Genomic DNA, 21,950 nt, shown 5'->3' with positions numbered 1-21,950 from the left:
ATTTAAAAAAAACCTAAAAAAAATATTAAATACTATAATTATGATAAAAAAGGATACTTTATATAAGATTACTAAAATAAAAAAAAGAATAATTAGAAATTAATATTAAAGCAATAATAGGCTAACCTAGCTATTAAAAAACCTATAGAAAATTATACATTTATAAGCTAAATAGTATACTATAATAATAATTATAATATATACCTTTTAAGTAAAAAAGCATTAGGATAGTTCTTAAAGGCGCCTAAAGGCTAAAAAACTCTTATAATAGTAAAATAAAAGCTATTTATAATTATAATTAGCACTAACTAGATAGTATTTTTAAATTTAAAAAACTAAAACCCCTATAAATAAATAAATAAAGCACCCTTTATAGCACTTAATACTAATATTACCTAAATTGCAATCCTAAAATAAAATAAAAGTATAATAATATTAGCGGTTTATAAAGAACTCCCTATACTACTATTAGCGCATTTTCCCAACAATAACCCTTAAATACACTATTAGCACTTAAACTATAAGAAAATCTTATAGGCTTTATATATTTTTAATAAATATAAAATACATTATATAAGCAAAATTAAGGAGGATTTTTTCCCTAAATAGCTAAATATAATAAAAATAATAAGGCTTTATAAGCAAAAGGAACTACAATATTAAAATATTTAATAATACTTCCTAAGCTAAGAATATATAATTCTTAAACTTTAAATAAATTACCCCCTATACTACTTATAAAACCTTAAACTATAAAAGCACTATTTATAAACCAACTATTAAATATACCTTAAACTAAAACTTTAGAATTAATACTAATATTATTAACCTAATATAATTTTACTATTTAATAAAAAAGATATAATACTAAAAAACCTTACTATTACAGTATAAGCGCTAAAAGCAGTAAAAGGGCTTATATAAAAAGCTATTTAACAAATTAAGAAAATCCTAGTAAAAAACTAGATAATAAAAAACAACTAAAGCTAAGTTTAAATAAGCCTTAACCAGCTTTAACTAACACAAAAAAGTTTCTCTACGTAATAAACACTAAAGAATACAAGCATATAAAAATCATACTATAGATTAAATAATAACCCTTTATAATACTCCTAAACAGCAAAGCATAAAAAAACTTTATATTATTAATAATAATAAACTAATATAAGATACTATAGTAATAGAAAACAAAACCCTATATACTTAATACTATTAATAAACAAAAGGTACTTTACAAAAACAGGATTATTAATATAAAAACTAATTATCTACTAGTTATTTTCAACAATTATAAGGAAATCATCCAATTTAATATTATAAATATAACAAAACACAAAATTATACTAGAAATTCTATAGCTTAAAAAGAGTAACCCTTAAATTAACTAAACTATTAGCTAGATTTATTAAAACTAACTAATAAATAGGAAAGTTAAAAATAAAGGAATAAATTTAGTTTTTAAGAATAACCGCAATACTAGCGCTTATACAAATTCATATAGTAAACCTCTCTAAAAACAAAAAAAGAACTTAATTACTAAAACAGAAATAGCTAACCCCTTAAATAAGTTAAATAAACAGTAGCAGCACTTTAATCCGCTATAAATTAAAAAAAAAATAAAGCAGTTAGCTTAAGTAGTATAGCAGTAGATACAAAAAATCTAAATAATACTTAAATAAGTATACCACCTATTAAAAATCCCAAAAATCACAGTTACATCCCTAAAAAAAACTTTATAACAAACACAGAAACAATAACGTCTAGCGCACTATAAGATAATACAGCTGCTACTTAAAAAGTTTATCTATTTTATATAACAACAAAAAAAAACAAACAACTTAAAATAAATCCTAAAAAAATACCAAAAATACTTAAAGCTATTTTAAATAACACTTAATACTAAACTACCTAAGCACAATCAATAGAACTATAAAATACCCCTAAAAAAAGAAAATCACCCTAAGTTTTACAAAATTTATAACCTTAATAAAAAACAGCTTAAAGCATTATAAAAATACCTTAACAATAACCTAAAAAAGGGATATATCTAACTGTCTATATTACCTATAAGCTACCCTATCTTTTTTGTACTTAAAAAAAATAAAAAGCTACGCCTCTATATAAACTACTAACAGCTTAACAAAATCATAATTAAAAATTAGTACCCCCTTCTGCTTATTAAAGAATTGTGCAATAAACTTTAAAAAATATAATAGTTTATAGTACTAAATCTTAAAAGTACTTACAACCTTATTAAAATAAAATATAAAGAAAAATAGAAAACCACCTTTAAAATAAAATATAATTACTTTAAATACTTAATTATACTTTTTAGCCTTATTAATACACCTACTTTTTTTTAAACAATAATTAATAATATTCTATAAAAATACTTTAACTACTTTATAATAATTTACCTAAATAATATCCTAATCTTTTTAAAAACGCTTAAACAATATAAGCAGTATATATACTAAGTCCTTTAAACTCTTTAAAATACTAAACTTTTAGTAAAACTAGAAAAGAGTTATTTTTATATATAAAAAGTTGATTTCCTTAAATATACAATTCAACTAGGAGAAATTAAAATATAGGCTTTTAAAATTGCAATAATTAAAAATTAGCTAACCCTAACTAACATTAAAAAAGTTAAAAGCTTCTAAAGTTATATTAACTTTTATTAATAATATATTAAAAACTATAAAAAGTTATTTATACTATTAACTAACCTTATTAAAAAAAATTAACTCTTTAAATAAGGAAAAAAAGAATAAAATACATTTAATAAAATTAAGGAATAAATTCTCTTAAAACCTATACTTATAAAAATAAACCTTAAAAAAGTTTATAAAATAAGCATTAATACTTTAAACTTTACTATTAAAAAAGAATTAAAATAATATAATAAATAAGGATAATTTTACTCTATTATATTCTTTTTATAAAAACTTAATAAACCTAAACTAAACTATCTAATATATAATAAAGAATTAATAGTAATTATTAAAATATTTAAAAAATAGGAATATTATTTAATTAAAGTAAAATATTAAGTATAAGTATTTATAAACTATAAAAATTTAATATACTTTATAACTATTAAGAAACTTAATAAATAGTAAATTTAATAGTTAGAATACCTTTTATAGTTTAATACTAAAATTATATATTAAAAGGAATTTAAAAATAAAAAAGCAAATACTTTTAGTAAATAGTTAAACTATTAATAAAAGGTTCTACCTAAAACCTATACAATACTTTATAAAAACCTAAATAAAAGCTTAAGTATAAGGTACTTAAAAAAGTAGTTTACTATAAATTAACTAAAAAATAACCTATTAAAGCAATAAATTATAATAGCTTATTAAGTATAGTTTACTATAAACTAACTTAATTAGGTAAAATAAAGCTATAAAGATATTTTAAGCAATGAAAAAAAGCAGTTATAAGATATAAATAAAACCCTATTTTATAAAGAAAAATACTACCTCTTAATAGCTTTTTAAAAGGAAGTTATTAAAGAACTTTATAAAATACTAGTATATAGCTATTAAAGTATTTAAGCTATATATTTAAAGCTAAAATAATATTAAAACTTCCCTAATATAAAATAAAAAATAGCTTAAATTATTAATAAATATAACCTTTATAATAAAAGTAAACCTATAAAATATAAGTTATATAAGCTATTATAACTACTATTAATATTAAATAAATTATAAAAATTAATTAGCTTAGACTTTATTATTAAACTTCCTTTATTTAAAAAACTAATAATAGGAGTTAGCTATAATAGTATCCTAATTATAATAAATAGATTTACAAAGTATATGTACTTTATACCTTATAAAAAAGCTAATATAGTAGAAAAACTTACCTATATATTCTTTAGAATAATTATTAGCTAATATAAGCTATTAAATAAAATTATATTTAATTAAAATAAACTATTTATATTAAACTTCTAGTCTTTTTTAATAAAATAACTAAAAGCTAAATATAAACTTTTAATAACAGTATATTTATAAATAAATAAGTAAATAAAATAACTTAACTAAATATTAAAATAATATATATACTGCTATATTAACTACTAATAAAATAATTAAATACTATTACTATTATTAGCACAATTCGCATATAATAATATAGATATATATATTACTAATATTTCGCTATTTTATATTAACTATAGATTTAATTTAAATATCTATTAATACCTAATTTCTAATATAAAAGCACTATAAGCTACCAACTATATAGAATAAATTAAAAACATCTATAGAAAAATTATAGCAAACTTAGGATTTATCCAAAAACGTATAGCAAAATAGATAAACTAATAAAAGTTAAAGGAACCAACCTTTAAAAAGGAAAATATAGTCTACCTACTCTATAAAAAACAAATTAAAACTAAGCAACCTAATAACAAACTTAACTTTAAAAAAATTAAACCATTTAAAATCAAAAAAAAAACATTAAAAATAAACTATAAACTTGTACTATTAAAAGAAATAAAAATTTACCTAATCTTCCACATTTCTATATTAAAACCTATACCAATTAATATAACACTAGCTACTAGTATTAAGCTTAATAACTATAAACCGGAATATAAAATAAAACGTATCCTAAACTATTAAATATATAAAAAAACAATAAAATACCTAATTAAATAAGAGAATTATAGTAATAAAAATAATTTATAAAAACCTATTTAAAACTTAGCAAACTATTAAAAAGTATTTTAAATATATTATTAAATAATTAGCTAAAAAAATCTATATTAGCAAACTCTATTATAAAACCTTAATTTATAATACTAAAACCCTTATTCTATTAAATATTAAAAATAGCTTTAAACTTTTTAGCTATAATTCGGTTAATAGCCTTAATATAATTAGCCTTTTTAAATGTATTTAAGGCAGCTAAACCTTTATTTACTAAACTAGCTTTATAATAAACTAAAAACTTTCTTTAATAATACAAATAATTTAAACAAGCTATTACCTTACTTACCTAATAATAAGCTTTATATAAAGCCTTTTAAGCCTTAAGCTTTTAAAAACGCAACTTCTTTTTTTCTATAATAACCCAAAATACTAAAAAAATAGTTAAAAGAAAAAAAAAAAAAAAAAAAAAAATAGAAAAATAAGGAAAACTAAAACTTATAAGCACTTATTAGTACCTTAAAGCTATTACACCTCTTACCTTACTTAATATAGGCAGAATAACAGGAAATACTCTTTATTATCCAATAAAACCACCCCTTTACAAAATAAAATAAATAAGGTATAACTTTAAAACCTAACAACTCAATAAACGTAAATAATTAATTATACTAATCTAATTTCTTAAAATATAGTTTCTCTATACACAACAACATAATTATTAGCAAAACAAATATAATAAATACATAAAAGGAAATAAAAGAGAAAAGAACTTACTTAAATTCTTCAGAAACAAAAAAGCAATAAAAAAAGAAAATAATATTATAAATATAATAGAAATAAAACTAGGAAAGCACTATTAATCCTTTAAAAACGCAAATAAACCTTATAGGCTAGCAAGGCAAGCTTAAAAAAATTCGCTATATAATAAAAGCAGGTTATATAATAAAGCAAAAAAATAACTAAAACAATTAAAGCAATACTTTACTTTAAATAATTTAAATAATTTAATACTCTTATTATTCTAGGTAAGCAATACTTTAAATAAGCTACTAAAAATAATACTCTTATTACTTTAGCTAAAAAAATAAACTATATAAATTACACTTATTACTAGTAAATAATATTAGCTTAAAATAGCTTTTTAATAGTTAATCTAAATATTTACTTAAAATAATTATAAAGCTTTTAATTTACTATTATTATATATTATTTAAAATATTACTACTTTAAATATTCCTTAAATATAAACCCGCTTATTAGGTTTATTAGCTAAAAACTAGCTATAATTATTATATTTTATAAAAGGCCTTATATAAATAAGTTTTTTAAAATCCCTATTAAAAAAAGCTATTTTGATATTTATAATATAAAAAAGCTATTTTAAAATTGCAATAATAGTAATAATAATTTTTTATAATATAGCTTTAATAATAATAGTATATATTTTATAATAATTAATATTTAGTTTTTACTAAAAGCTCTTAATATAAAGTTAAACCTTATACTTAACAATTTATTTATTAATAGTAAATTATTTTATTTATACCTATTTAAATATAATAAACATAGTTCCTTTAAGTATACTATTAATTAGAACCTTTTTAAAGGTTTTATTTTTAATAATACTAGCGCGCTTTTTTCCTATACCTTTAATTTATTTTATAATATTAAAGCTTTTTATTGCTTTAATATAGAACTAAAAATTAGTTATAGTATTTTATTAAATAGCAGCAAGTATATTATAAAGAGAAAGATATAATATTATATTACTATTAAAAAAAAGTTTTTTTAAAAAACTATTATAGTTACTATTTAATAAGTTATTATAAATAAAAATATCTTAATTAAAAAGGCTATTAAAACTTTTAGCTTAAACTATATAAACTTTTTTATAATTAAATACTTTATTTATATTATTTATAAAACCTTTAAAATATGCTTAATTCTATTTTTAAGCTTTAATATTATTATTATATACTTAAAAAGTGTAATTTATTAAAAAGTTATTTAATATTAAAATAAAAATAGTAAAAAAATGCTAATAATTATACAAATATATATATTTAAGTTGTATATTAAAAGAGAATTTGGTTTATAGGATATTACTAATAGTAGTAGCTATTTAGTTAATTTGAAATATATTATAATTTTATATTTAAAACTCAGAATTCTGCTAAGCAATCCTGTTATATACTATATTAAGCTGCTTATTAGTAATATTTATTAATATAATAGCCTTAGTATATTATATAATTTGTTAGTAAAGAATTATTTATAACTTTTTTAAAGCATTTTATATATATAGCTTGCTTAATTTAAATATTACTAGTTTTTATAAATAGGGAAAATTGTATTTTAATATTATTTTTATTTAATATTTCCTTTTTATTTTAAGTTAAGGTTAAAATTTTGCTATAAGCCTTAGCCTGCTTATAAACTTGCACTACTATAGCTGAATATAGGCTAAATCTGCCTAGTTTTTATAAAGCTTAGGTTTTCCTATATTTATAGATACTTTTTAAGCTTTAATTGTATATTGTAGGATAGTTTTATTGTTTTTATTAACCTTTATATAGGCTATAGGTTTTATAATATAACGCGTATAGGAGTTATAAAACTAATATATTTATTTTAAATAGCCTAATTTAGTATAGAATTAATAAAGTTTGCTATTATTAATATTTAAAATTGCTTTTTCCCTTTTTACTATAAAATAAATTATTTTAACTAAATTATCTATTAATATAAATATATAGTTTAATTTGTTAAAGATATACAATATATATAAAAGATTATTGCAAATTCTGTAAGTTTATAAATAATAATTATACTTTTTAGCTTATAAACCTTATTTCGATTTATATGCTTTAATAACTTACTTAAATTTAGTAGCTAAATATATATTGCAAAGTATATTTTTATTATATGCTTTTTTTATTGTTTAATAGTAATAGTATTTTTAATTCTTAAGTATACTTTATTGTTATATAGGCTTGTTAGTTTGCTTTTGTTTTTACTTTTTAGCCTTATAGCGAACTTAAGTATATTTAGCCTTATTAATTTTAAAATAGGTTTTTTATTTAATTCCTTTATATTTAGTGCATATTGTGGACCTTATATCTTTGTTTTTATTAATGTATTTAATGAAGATATAACAATTCCCCCTTATTATACAAGAGTAGTATACCTTGCTTTTATGCTTAATTGCTTTATTTTCCAGAATTTATTAGGAAATAGGAGTAGAATTAACTGAATTAACTTTATTAGTAGGGGTTGTATTATTATTTATTATATTATTGGATAAGATATATAAGTTGTTAAATAAGGAATTATTTATTATAATTATATAGATAGTAGTAGTAAAGAATTTAAATTTGAGATTTATTTATTGGTTGTAATTAAAGCTTGGAGTTTTAGAAGTAGTGTTGTTAATGTTGTGCTTATTATTGCAGGGTTAATTTTTTAAAGATTAAGAAGGGTTAGTATTTTATTTTAATAATAAAAAAGAGTTATTAAAAAGTAGGTTTTTATTATTATTCTTAAACTTATAGAAAATATCTTTATTATTAAGGGCTATATTATTTGTAGCTGATTAAATTTTATTTAAATTTAAGTAATAATTAGCTTTATTAGCGTTATTATTACTAAGCTGTATTAAAAAACGGTTTTACTAATGTTTTTGCTTTTTTCTTTAAGTAAAAAATTTACTATTGTATAAGTTTTTTTTTCTATAACTTCTTTATACTTTAGCTTTACTAATACAAAATATTTTATACTTTTTCTTATTTTAAACTTTATAAATAGCTTTACTATTTATTTTAATAAACTATTTTAGCTAAGCCTTAGGTATATAAAGCTTACTAATATTATAAGCTTTAGGCGGAATTATTACTTAAACTCTAATTCTCTAAACTTATTTATAATTAAGCTTAAGCTTAATACTATAGGTAGCTTGCTATAGAGTTATATTCTTGTGAGTCTTAACTTGCTATATAGATATGTTAGAAAATAGAATTTCTAAGGATAATAAAGTACTTTGAGGGTTATTAGGAGTAAACGTTAAAAAGATAAGTAGGAGATAATGTATAGTTAAGTAGATTTTAAGTTAAACAGGAACTTAATTGCAAAAAGCCTTTATTAGTAACCGATTCTTTATTTATATGCTATACTGTATAGCTTTTAACTATAGATTTTTAGGAAGCTTAGAGTTTCAGATTGTATAAAGCGCTAGTTCTATAATTAATTTTATTAGTTAGCTAGTGATAGTGTGTTTTTAAATTATAGGAGCAGCTTTGTTTTATAGTATTTAATTAATGCGTTTATAAGTTTCTCTTATGTAATAGCTGTAAGTAATAGTAACCTTAAATTAAATATAGTAATATTCTAAATACTTATTAATTAAACCTTAATAAAATTCTCTATTAAACTAGTATGCCCTAATAATAATTTTAAATCAAGTTTTAATCTCTTAGTATAGGGAATAAAAGACTGCTGGAATTTGATTTTTTATATGAAAACCCTTTTCCTAGGTTAACTAGGTAATATTATTTGTAAAAAATATAAAATAGCAAAGTCTATTATAAAACTTAATTGGGTAGGGTCTTTATATATTAGTATATATTAGCGTACTAAGCTTAGTTTTTTATTAATAAGTAAGTTCCTTTAAAACTTTATTTAGTGCTTTAGCAATTATATAAATAGAATATATTTCCCTTAAAGTAATAACTTTTTAAATTTATGCTTTAGTAATAGAAAGGCCTTTGCTGATATTAAGTAAGATAATTATATTGGGAAGAGAAAGATGCCCTATAGCGTAATAATATTACTAAATAAAACTATTATATTTAACTAGATTAATAAAATAATCTGTAGGATAAATAAGATTTATTAGCTTATAAAACTTTAACTGGAAAAGGCTATTATACTATATAATAAACTTAATTTGCTAGCTGTTATAGTTAATAGTAATCTTATTTATATTCTAATATTTAGTAAGTTTTTTTTTTATATTTAGCTAAAAAAGGGAAATAATATTGTATTTAGTATTAAGTAAAAGTACTATATTTATAATAGTAAGTAATTTTTAATTACTAGATTTATTTACTAATATAAGTAATATATTATTATTACTAGTAATTAAAAGTTATATATTTTAGCTAATAAAGCTAATAAAGACTTATAGAGGAGTAAAATTTATAAACTACTTTTAGTTATTAAAAATATAAATATTAGCCTTAGAGTTTAATAGGATAGTGTTTTTATTTTATAATATTCCTTTCTTACTAATTATCACTACTAGCCCTAGTAGCTTATCTTATCCTTTTAACTTAATAGTAACTTTAGTAGTATAGCTATTTTATTAATAAAGGTTAATAAGAGTAAATGAAAAAGAAGAAAGAATAGGAATAAGTATACTTAAGTTTTATATATTATTATAGCAGTTTAAAAATAAAAGCTATATGCTTAGTATATTAGTAGCGGAATTAATTTTAGCTTAAATAAATATATTAGAAATATTTATAGAATAAATATAAAAATAGTAAATTAGCTTTTCCAGTCTAATCTTTTATTTACTATACAAGCTGTAAATAATAGTATAGTTATTACTAACGCAAGCAATATTACTTTTACCTAGAAGATTAATAATATTACTAATTTTAGTAAGAAATAATAAATAAAATAAGTGCTAAAAAGTAGTAATATTAAAACTACTAATATCTTTAATAGCCTGCTAAAGAAAAATAGTAAAAGAATAGGCTATACTAATATCCTCTTTATAAATAATAATTCTATTAAATTTATAAATAAAGTAATAAGCGAGATTATAATAAGTATTAAAAACCTAGTTAGGCTCTTAATAATAAAAGTTTAAATAAGGGTAGGCAAGAATAAAGTTTTTAGCTGCCTTAATAACCTTATAACTAATATATAGCTAGTTATAATTATTATTAATAGTAGTAAAAATAATTATATAAATTCTATTATTAATACTTTAACTAATAATTATAAATTTTTATATTTTAATAATTTTATAAATATTAGCTAAAAAAATTTTAATAAATTTAAGATTAAAAATAATATTACTAGTATTAAAAAATAAAAAAGCTAAAAGACTTTAAGTAATATATTTAATATATAGCTAGCTTTACTTAAGCTTATTATTAATAAATATAATATATTTATTAATATTATTATAAAGAGTTTTAGCTCTTATTAACTGTATTAAGAATAAGTTAAAGTTTTAAATATTAATAATAATATTAATAGTAAAAATATTAGTATTAATTAATTAAAGGGATATAATCCCTTTATTAACTATAGTTTAAATATATTAAGTAATAATATAAAGGAATAGATTTTAAAGTAAAACTTAATTATTAATATTATAGCTATTAGTTAAAATAATAGTAAAAGGTAAAGCTTAAGTAATATAAAGATTAATTGCGTAAAAGAGAATATATAAGATTTTTTTAGATTTTATATTAAAATTAAAAATAAAGAAATTAAAGTATATTTTTTTAGTAAAGAAAATAAGTAAAAATATTATTAGTAATAGGTTTTTAAAGTTATATAATGTTTAAGTAAAGGTAGTAAATAATAAATATAGTATAATAAAATTATCTAATTTAATACCCTTAAAAAATAAAAAGGAAATTTATTTTTTTATAATAACTATTATAAAAAAAAATCCCTTTTTTTTTAAGGGTAGAGGTTTTTAAGTATTTTAAAGTTTTTTAAGAATTTTGTTAAAATAAGTTACCTAATAAGTTAGCTTATTATATTTGCTTTTTTTATATATTAAGTATTATAAATAAAAGTAATTAAGTTTATTTAATTTATTTTTATTATTTTTTATATTAAAGTAATTTAATTCTTATTTTTTAACTGCTATTTATTTATATATTTTAGCTTTTATTTATATATATATTTTTTCTTTATTTACTAATACTTTCTTTAATAAAAGATAATTAAATAAGAATTTTAAGTTATGTTTTTTATTGCTGTTTTTAGTGTAAATTTAGTTATACTATTTTTTAAAATTATAGTAAGTTGTAAATAGATTAAATAGAATATTAGTTACTATTTATTTATTAAAATAGGCTATATAATTAATTAAAACTAGTTTAGCTTTTAAAATATAGTACTTATTAAAAAATATTATTATAAATAAGCACTTATTTAAGTGTAATTTTTTTATATTATATAAGATTTGCTCTTAAGCGAATTTGTTTAATATACTATAGGTAAAGGTAATATAATTATAAGCGTTAACTAGTAAGTTTATGTTTTTAATTTTTAATAGAATGGTAAAAAAAACTTATTTTTTTAAAAGTTGCTTTGCTTAATAAACCTTTTATTTAAAGTTTTTTTATTTTTTATATTTGGTTTGTTACTTTAGTAGGCTTTGTATTAAGTTAATAGTTTTAGAGTATAAATTTAAAATGCTAGCTGCTATATTTATTTTATTAGTATAAACTATATAGTTAGCTAAAATAGGTTTTTTAAAAATAATATTTTTTTTAAAAAAAAGAATATTAAATATATTTATATTTTAGGCTTTTTATTTAAATTTAGAATGCTAGATTATATAGTTGCTTTTGCTTTAAAATTATTAATTAGGTAAAAAAGCAGTAATATTATTATTTATAGTAGTATTTACTATAATAAGTTTTAAAATTTGCTTACTAATAAAAGATATTTAGTATAATAAATAAAATGATTAAGAGTTAAAGATTAGCTTAATTATAAAATACTTAGTAGAAAAGATTTAGGCTTATAACTAAATAAGAGAAAACTTTAATTGGCTTGCTTAGCTATTAAAACTCCTAATTTCTTTTAGAGAGAGGAAAGGCTTTAATTATAGAGCCATAACTACTATTGCCTTATAGGCAACAGATACTTTCCTACAAAGCAGAGAACAAGTGAATGTCTTAGAGTGCATCTCTAACTGTAATTGACACCGAGGAGCTTTGTGTCTGGGAAGTAAAGATGCCCTTTCGATATGCCTGCTTGTCTTATGTCTGGGGTACGGGCAGCGAGACGCAATACAAGACCACAACAAGAGACGATCTTGAGTTGCCGAATGCGCTACATGAGTCAAAGGCCGATCTCCCTCAGACTATTAAGGACGCTATCAAAGTCACGAAAGAGTGCGGTTTGCGGTATTTATGGGTAGATGCATTTTGTATACTCCAGGATGATCCAGAAGACAAGAAGAAGCTTATATCGAAAATGGGCTTCATCTACGGCGGCGGGACGTTGACCATCGTTGCTTCAACAAACGCCAATCCCCACGAGGGCCTACCTGGTATGGGTACTGTTCAGCGTCCCATTTCTCAGAGCATCGCAAAAGTTCAGGGGCTGGCCCTGGCTGTCGCACTTCACGATCCACGCCAGCCGATATCTGACATTGAGAGTTCGGTGTGGAATTCGCGAGCGTGGACTTTCCAGGAGCGCGCCTTATCAAGGCGGTCCGTATACTTCACCGGTTCGCAGATGGCTTTCAAGTGCGTTCACGGAGCAGTAATGCTAGAGGAAAATGTCCCTATCGTGGACGCTTCGTTTCGATACTCGGCTATCGAGGATCAAGAAATGTCAGACCTGATGGCCCTGGTACTTTGTCATCAATCGATGTGTCGATGGCCGAACAAGGGCCTTGCAATTCGGGGCGCGGATTCGGTAACGATGATGAGCGAGGAAATTGACTTGGATAAGTTGGAGCCTGAGGAGCGAAGAGCGAGAGCACCTGTCTTCAACATCAAGATAGATGCGCCCCGGAATTTCATGGACTCGCTTGGCAACACCGAGGGATCGACGCCGTGGGATATGTACCGTCGTGCCGTGGATGACTACACCAAGCGGTACCTGAGTTGGGAGTCCGATGTCGTTGCTGCATTTACTGGTGTGGAACACATCTTGCGACGAGGTTTTAACACAAAGTTTTGGTTCGGATTGCCTGAGTTTGCGATTGAAGAGGCTCTGATGTGGCATGCTGAAGGGCCTCTTGAACGGCGATCTGCGGAAGGCCATGCGCTATTCCCAAGTTGGTCATGGGCAGCATGGAAAGGTCATGTCAAGTACCGCGGAAGAGGGTGGAAGAACTCTGCGAGCTGGAACCCAGTGCCTGTGATACGTTGGCTCATCAAGAGAGAGCCGCAATGGCTGATTGACAGAGTCATGAAGCGTGAAGATCTAACGGACTCGGAAAAGGAGACGCTTGTGCAGCAGGCAGTCGAAGTGGAGATCATCCATGGTGAATTGCCCTTTGCCTCTACACGACATTTGCACAATATGGACGAAGATGACTGGGTCATTGAGCACGATGAGTTGCGCAATCTTCACATCTACACTCACAGCGCCTACCAGGGCATCAGATTTAATTACCCAGTCAACTTGCCCGAGCAAGATATCCACGACCGACCAGACGAGAACGGCGTGATCGTCTTTTTGGCTCACGTGGTCCCGGTCATCTCCTGCGATATGGAAGACACGCCTTCTAAGATGAGGCTTGAAGATCGTTTTCTACAGATCGGCACTAATGACGAGTCCCGATCTTCAAATTACCGTCCACCGTGGCAACGCATCGTCTACCACCAAGGATACCGCGCAGGGTTCCTCACTCTGAACACCGACAACCTCCCGAACGAAGATGATGGCTGCAAGTACCATCTAGCTGCTATTTTACGCGGAAGTCTGCCCTGGACGCCACCACCTCCCAGCGGATGGGATAATTATTGGAGCCTGGATCCCCGTACTATTCAGAGCTACCTCTCCAATGAAGAGTGGCGTCCCGGTGAAAGTGTATCAAAGGTGCCGGATGAGATAGTAGAGCCGGATTCAGGGCGGCAAATTGAGGATGGGGATCCACACTGGGATGGTAGGAGGTTCGGCGTAGGTTCTTTCGATGTCTACGAAGTTCTCTTTTTGAGGACACGGAATGGGGTATCGCAAAGAATGGGCGGCGGAAAAGTGAATGTCTGCGCCTTTGCTGCAGCTGGTCCCGAACCGATGAAAGTACAGCTTGCATAGCGATTTACAGAAATGAAAAAAGGTATGTAGCAGGATTTCCCATCATGATCCAGAAAGGAAAATCTTGCTCCGGCAGGTTGTACCACTGCAGTACCGCATAGACGCGGATATGCAGGCCTACAATTAGCTAGCTGCCAATATTGATGAGACTTGAAGCCTTAGGAACTGCTTTCACGTCCGCACTACTGTCCCCCGTGGAAGAAGGCATAATATCATAGAGGCTTAAATGGATGCTCACGGTGTGTCGCGACGAACTCCAATTGTCTCCCAACACCCTCCCGGGGAGGGGGGGGGGGTTCTTCCTAAGTCAAAGGAGCTTGCTTCAACCATATGGGCAATGTACCATTAAAGTTGATTGCATTATGATAGTGATGATCCTCTAATTCTATGTTTCTATCAATGATCAAAGATAAAGGTATCCAGAAAGCTCTGGATCCACCGCCAGGGGGATAATCCAAGCAATCCCAAGAAGCAGCCAAGCAAACAAAAAGAAGAATCGAGACTTGTTTGTGGTCCCAACAGCCAAGGCAAAAGCAATCACTGGCCATAACCACACGGATAGCCAAAGAAGACTGAATAATGAGTAAGGAAGCTGCCACCCAGTGCAGCAGAATATAGTGCACAGAATCAAGGCGGAAAACCACCACTTCTCCCTTCTGATCCAGCCCTTCAGACAGCTTCGGAAGTTGAACTTTCCCAACGCCATAGCTGGATCTGCCCCCACCCTTCCGCCTTTTAAATTTCGGCTAACATATGCAGAAAATTCTTTGTTCGACATATCAGTGGCCCTGTCCACATCTCCGAAATCGACAGCGATTGACCTGCTTAGTCGTACTGCCGCCTTGTACCGGTTCGGGACTTCGTATGGCCCGCGGCTCGATAGCTTCATATGCGCTCTTAACCACATAATGTAGATTGACAGCGTCCAGACCCACAGAATCAACATGGCAACCATTGCTTGTAGGAAGGAGAATCCCCATTTATATGACTGTTCACCAATCAGTCAGTCCAGTTAAATTCATATTTCAGGGGTATCGCGGTTCGATTTTTATTTTACGTACTCCGATCGGCTGGCATTGGCCATTCTGTTCCGTTATAATATAGTTGAAATCATACGCCTCATTGTTATAGAGGTATGTTATCTTCCTTTCATCCATGAACGGTTGCTCGCCCGTTTGTGGGTTGATCCACTCCGAACCATACGAATCGAACCTGTACGAGGGAAAGGCCGAGATGTTCAATGCAGGGCTGGGGAGAGTCGTATTGTTTTGAGGCCAGATTGAATCGGTATTGTTTATGCCGAGAAAACCGTAAGTTTCAGCATCTAGCGACCATGGTTAGAAAATGTTGGGCATGTAGCTTTACTGTTCTCTAATTTCTGCAATACTCACAAAGCGAGGCATTGCTACCCATCAAGAAGATGTCATCTTCTAAATCATAGCAGAAACATAAAGCGGAATCTATCGATTGGATCGTAGGATCAGAGTAACCTGGGATTTGTTTAATTAAGAACTTTTCTAAAACTCTTCTAGAAATTTAAGGAGGGGGGTCAGTATCCTCACCACCCGTGGTCCTGCAACATGGAATATTGTACTCATCCGTAAGACCATCAATTCTGCTTCCATCGTGTATCACATAAAGCAATGGAATGAAAGCAGAGAATGGAATGAGTGATCCGTCTCTAATCTTAATGAAGGCGATGTTGTTGCTATCATACCCAGTCATAGCACTGGCAATGGTCGGCCAAGCTAAACAAAAGAGCATAGTGACGGCCATGAAAACCATTGCCGCTACTGACTTGAGCCTTCTCCTTGCAATGAAATCTCTGATCACTCCCATTACTGCCATTAATGAGATGTCGTCTTGCATGTATATCGTCCAGTACGTATGGTAAGAAACATTTCGAGTGTCGGGTCCTTCTTCGGTAGATGCTTTGATGTGAAGCGAGAACGCTCTCCATGAGAACACAACTAGTAACGTCTGACCGATTCGGCCAATTACCTAAATTGCGGATCCTTAGTCGAGCTCAATTCGGGGTGAGATTGCTTGCATTTGCAGTTACTCAGGTTCCAATGAGTTTCAACAGCGACTTACAACGTCCCACACCACGTCAACGACTTTGGCTTCTGTAAAGGTGAGTTCGCCAAAACCCGACGTGATTTGAAAGAATCCGTTGATATCCCAAACATTGTAGGACTCAAAAAGAGAAAAAGTTCCGTCAGGCAGACATGCGGAGCTCATGTAATAGCCGGACCAGAGCAAAGGTACAATGACCAAGCAGGTGATCAGGCCTGCGACCCAGCAGAACGCTAGAAACCAAAGGCTTGCTCGTGCCCAATGAATGTTGCGAATGTCTTCAAGAGTTTCCGTCCATGTCTCTCGCAAGACACTAACGGCGGCGTTTCCATTTCGTTTGCGATGACGCGGTGGCACAGGTCCCAATACATAAGGTTCCAATAACAGAGGATCCAAGTCTGCGCGCTCTGTGAGCTCGAAAGCTGCCGACTTGGGTGGGCATGGTCCAGTCAGGCCTTCGCTTTGACCCATACTGATGTGTGTGATGATCTTGGGGAATATCGGAACGTGTGAGAAGAGAAGATTTCCAAGGCCTGCCTCAGGGGGATTCAACAAGATTAAAGCAGTCAGCAATCTTTTCGAAGCTGAACCTAATGCAACACTAAATGTTGTCGGATGATTGGGCCATTGGCTGTCAGCACTTAGACGCCGGAGGATCTGGGCCCTGGCTATTCCAATGCCTTCAGTTACATGGTAGCCCCGCCGATTAAACCAGCGGCCCTTGCAAGCCCCACAAGAACAGGGAGCCCAAAAGTCGATGCGGAATCAGGCAACCATCAATTCTTTTCGGCTTGTTGTTCCTCGCGAATGATTTTTGTTGCACTGTTTGAAAACAGGCAAAGGTCCTATATCCGACCTAAATTCCTTACTAAATATAGTAACTGCAATGTGCTATGCAACTTCAGCTAATGGTGATCCTATGGGTCTTGCTATCACAAAATTGTTGATTTTACCTTCAGAGCGGTGTGAACGATGTTGGTAGGCAATCCTCTTCACTCCTTAGATACTTTAGTCACACTGACATTCCGTGAACAGTCTTGCCGGTCACCGGGGACTACCTTCACATCAGTGAGGATGGTACTTTCATCACAACTGTCATACTCTCCTCGATTGCTGGACCGCCAAGCTGCTAACACCGTTTGACCACGGACCATCAGCGTTGGTAGAAGAGGCACACAAGCAGTAACGGTTTGCGAGAGGCGTTTGGAAAGAGGTAGCTTTATTGAGCTACCTAGGTATCAAAATTCTATTATTTAATGGAACGAAGCCATTTTGCCTGCCATTCCAGCAAATTTGCGCTTCAGAACGAGCCCCAGTTCCCATCTGCAAAATCCCCGGCACCTCTGCCGTCAACCGAATGTTTCATGGATTAGGGGTCCTAACACTTCGAGACAACATCCTGTCCAGCAGTCGTCGCATCCGCCACCGCAGTTTTGGCGTCACCAACAGCCGCATCGGAACTAGATTTAGAATTAGCAAAGATCCTCAACAATGGAAGTGCCCTGCTCAATGACGAGCGATTGTTGACTTACTCGTCAGCGGCAGACAAGGCACTGTCCATCGCCGCCAGCCCGGCCGCGACGGCATCACGGCTGTCTGCGGGCGCCGCAGCCCCACTCAAAAGCGATGAGGCGATTTGTGAAATCCCGCCATTGGCCTGATCCAATCCTTGTTGTGCCGCTGTCTGCACAGTAGGGTCTTGAATCTGTGAGATGGCATCTTTGGCATCACCTAATGCCCCGAGGATCTGGAATCGTGCGACGTTGCACCCAATGCCGCCGAGTTGTCGCTCGACTACTGAGGCCGATGTGCTGATGGCAAAGAGAGCCGCGACGATGACACGAAAAGCGTACATATTGAATATGACAGACTGATTACGTTTGCGTAAAAATGGAAGATGGATATCTGAGGTCGTGAAAATTAAGAACTCTTGAATATTAAGATGAAACAAGACACCAGGTCTGAAGAACAGATGCTAAGAACAGATGGCAGATGTAAGTGCAGAAGCTTGTTGGCTGGATGAACCAAAACTAACCAGACGACACATGAGAGACAGCTGCCATCTTTATGTCAAATCTGTTTGACTCTGGATGACAGTTTCGAACGGCTCCTGAGTAGCATCTCAGTGGCTAAGCAGTGTCATGAACCCAGGTTGAAACGCACAACATCCTGGCAACTTCACAACATCCTAGCAACTTCACGACCTAGCGCCGATCACAAACTCGTCAGGCGGTTGCTCCACGTAGATCAGACACACCAAAGCTCACCAAATACCACGCTCTGTTTCCCTTCTTTGGAAAGGGAAGGTGTGCGATTGGAGCGTCAACCTTCACTGGAGATCCGGAGGTCTATGGATCCTCGCGTGATCTACATGCTGGGCTTGTCTCGCGGTGTTTACTGCAAGCAAGCTTCGTCGCCTCGTCCCGCTGACTCGATTCTCGGTACCAACGGTTCTCGTCTTGGCGAGCTGCATTGTGCAGTGAGAGCGATTGGGCATGTGGCTCGGTGTGCCGTAGCTATGTGGACGGTTGGTCTGCCTCTCTTCGGTGAAGTCTGGTTCTCAAGTTTCTTTGTCAAGTCGCATGAAGATTGGCAGCAAGCCATATAGCACTGGTCTCAACTTAGATTCAATTGCAAACGTGTATATGTCCAACCTAGTTCTTTCCCCACATAACCACAAATGATGCTCGGCAGCACCAGTAAGCTAGTTAAGAGGGACTTGATGTTCATCGTAAGGGTAGCGCCTTGAGGTTGATCTGGGCTTTCCTCATGCAAGCGCATCCCTCGACAGCCACATCTGACTTCTGCGCCTGTTTCAGAGCCGAGCACTCATGCATTGTAGATATTTCTAGAGACTTGAGACAATAGAGGGCGAGCCAGCCATCTCAATAGCTTTGACGGTCCCTCAATTAGCGAGTCCTGCTCTCCACTTGATGCCAACCAACTCAGAGGAGGGCTGTCCTCCTCTAGTTGCAGACCCAGTGGGTCTCATCGACCAAACTTTGAGAGTTCCCAGTACCTCAGCACGGGGAACGACACCAATGTGAATGCCATACCAATCCAGACTCCGACATCAGAGAGGTTGGCAAGCTTTGCCAACGGTCCTATATACCATGTCTGGTACATACCCAACACGGCACCAAGCCAACCAAGAAGAAACGCTGTGCAAGAGGATATGCCAACGGGCATGTAGCATTTATCCAACCTGGACCAATCATAATGAAAACGACGCCGGAACCCATACCGTTCCATGAGAACAATCAGAACCATGAACTCGACCCAGTATCCCATCAATGCGAGAAAGTTGGACAAGATTGTGTAAAGGCTATTTCTACCCACCAGACCTAACACCAGCTGTACTAAGATGAACACACAACTCCAGATCCATCGCGGGGTGGCTTGGAAAGCTCTACCAAGGACTTGGGCACACATAGTAGCAGCTATAATTTCAGAGGTCAGTAATTGTGGTCAAATAATAGTGAATTGATGGGAAAGTGGACGAACAGTATGTGCCAGGAACGCTATTGCTGATGAGTCCCAGTGCCAATATTACAGCACAGAACTTGCCAAAGCCATGCAGTGGCCGGAAAGCGACCTCTACCAGAGCGCCAGTAGATGTGTCAAAAGCCGTAGCCCATGAGGTATTCATCATGATCCCGCTACCTAGTCCGATGCTGCCAATCAGATATCAGTGAGGGCTGCATCATGTTGTCCTGTGCTGGAACAGCGCATAGATGTTTCGTACCCGATCATGTACACCAAACCGAACGCCAGCCACAAACCGATAATGGTCAGAGACGCAACCTTGAGCGGCGCAGTCGTCTCCGGATAGTAGACGAAGAAGTCCGAAGCAGCTGCCGACCATGAATTTGGTACGTACAGGCACATGGATAGAAATGAAAGCCTGTTTGCCGCCACAGTGGCCGCATCTCCGACCGAAGCAGAGGAGACATCAAAGGCGGGCCCGGCACAGCCGATGAGTACGAACAGTACCAAGAGTTGGGGAATCCAGGCAAACCTCTCGTATTGCTGAAAGGGTCTCATGCCGAACAGTACGATGACCCAACAGACCAAGTTCACGATGACAATACCAACGGCAATGGATACGGTACCATCACTGACAGCTGAGAGGATTTGACCGCCAAGGATCCCGTCTATTCAAAGTCGTCAGCTAGACGTGTCATCCTTTGATATATCTCAGCAGCCGTTGGAAGTACTCTGGAAGTCGTTTGATTCGGCCAACAGCCCCGAAGAAACATGCAATACGCCAAAGCCTTTCTGATAAGAGCAGACGGCTCACATGCAGAGAAGCCCGAAATTCCTCTGATATTCAACAAATATAGCCATCTCGTTCAAATGTAGTAGAAGAGATAAAAACTGACCAATACAGCAGTAGCCTATCATGAGAATAATGTTCAGAACGGTTGGAAGCTTGGCTGGCCACCATCCGAAGAAATACCTAAGAACAACCACTGGGTCGAGGAACTGTCTGTCAGTGACAGGTTTATCATGCCAGTCATAACATCAAAAGCTAGGGTCCCTACTAGTACGATGACCTGTCCGAGGTCTCCAAATCGCCATGAACGCCGTAGACAGACTGCCAAGGAAAGCCCCGAAGACCGCGCACATAGCGCTGTCTAGGAACCCAAGTTGGAACAGCATCGGGCCATAAAGGCCGACGATAAGGTTGTTGCATGAGATGTTGGCGCTGAACCACAGTAGTGCGATCTGCACGTCGCTGGAAGTCGAAGGAAGCTGTCGTTCCTCTGGTGGGACTCGGGCGATACCACGGGCCTCAAAAGCGGACAGCGCCTCGAGACGCTCGTTCAGGCTTTTGATCGTCGAGGTCAGCGTGCTTGAGAACGCCGTCGCCGTAGACTTTTCCGGTACACTTTCCATGTGCTGGCTAGGCACATGGACCAGTGCGATATCAGTCGGCCCGGCAGCGATTTGGACCTTTTCTGGCTGTTCTTCCATTTCTGATCCTAACGATTGCGTCTACGCCAATGCATGAGGGTGGTACCTCTGAAGTGAGTGACTGTGTTAAGAATACAGGAGTGCAAAGTGCAGGTTGCGAGTGCCTTTATTATACGAGCGTGACCCTGCTTGCAACTAAAGCCGTGCTTACTGTGTGATTTGCAACACTGCATGCTCTAGTTCATATGCGGGAGA

General features: G+C 31.6%; 4 protein-coding genes across 4 annotated transcripts; 1 reads left to right on the top strand and 3 right to left on the bottom strand.

The window, feature by feature from the left end:
- Positions 1 to 12,662: 12,662 nt before the first annotated feature.
- Positions 12,663 to 14,702, top strand: J7T55_003806 (uncharacterized protein; the record flags this gene model as incomplete). Its single annotated transcript, XM_053143153.1, has 1 exon — positions 12,663 to 14,702. One exon carries the CDS (start codon positions 12,663 to 12,665, stop codon positions 14,700 to 14,702), a length of 2,040 nt encoding a protein of 679 aa, XP_052994051.1.
- A 403-nt stretch (positions 14,703 to 15,105) lies between these two features.
- Positions 15,106 to 17,249, bottom strand: J7T55_003805 (uncharacterized protein; the record flags this gene model as incomplete). Its single annotated transcript, XM_053143151.1, has 5 exons — positions 15,106 to 15,690; positions 15,764 to 16,026; positions 16,094 to 16,132; positions 16,265 to 16,703; positions 16,797 to 17,249. 5 exons carry the CDS (start codon positions 17,247 to 17,249, stop codon positions 15,106 to 15,108), a joined length of 1,779 nt encoding a protein of 592 aa, XP_052994050.1.
- Positions 17,250 to 18,156: 907 nt separating this feature from the next.
- Positions 18,157 to 18,633, bottom strand: J7T55_003804 (uncharacterized protein; the record flags this gene model as incomplete). Its single annotated transcript, XM_053143150.1, has 2 exons — positions 18,157 to 18,238; positions 18,311 to 18,633. 2 exons carry the CDS (start codon positions 18,631 to 18,633, stop codon positions 18,157 to 18,159), a joined length of 405 nt encoding a protein of 134 aa, XP_052994049.1.
- A 1,133-nt stretch (positions 18,634 to 19,766) lies between these two features.
- On the bottom strand, positions 19,767 to 21,755 carry J7T55_003803 (permease; the record flags this gene model as incomplete). The annotated part of the gene is made up of 6 exons (XM_053143149.1): positions 19,767 to 19,939; positions 20,153 to 20,218; positions 20,283 to 20,452; positions 20,524 to 20,932; positions 21,161 to 21,267; positions 21,406 to 21,755. 6 exons carry the CDS (start codon positions 21,753 to 21,755, stop codon positions 19,767 to 19,769), a joined length of 1,275 nt encoding a protein of 424 aa, XP_052994048.1.
- Between the last annotated feature and the right edge of the window lie 195 nt (positions 21,756 to 21,950).

The sequence above is a fragment of the Diaporthe amygdali genome (genome assembly GCF_026229845.1).
Source record: "Diaporthe amygdali strain CAA958 chromosome Unknown NODE_13_length_1014660_cov_65_381101, whole genome shotgun sequence".
Taxonomy (NCBI): domain Eukaryota; kingdom Fungi; phylum Ascomycota; class Sordariomycetes; order Diaporthales; family Diaporthaceae; genus Diaporthe; species Diaporthe amygdali.
This window is presented reverse-complemented; position numbering and strand designations above follow the sequence as displayed.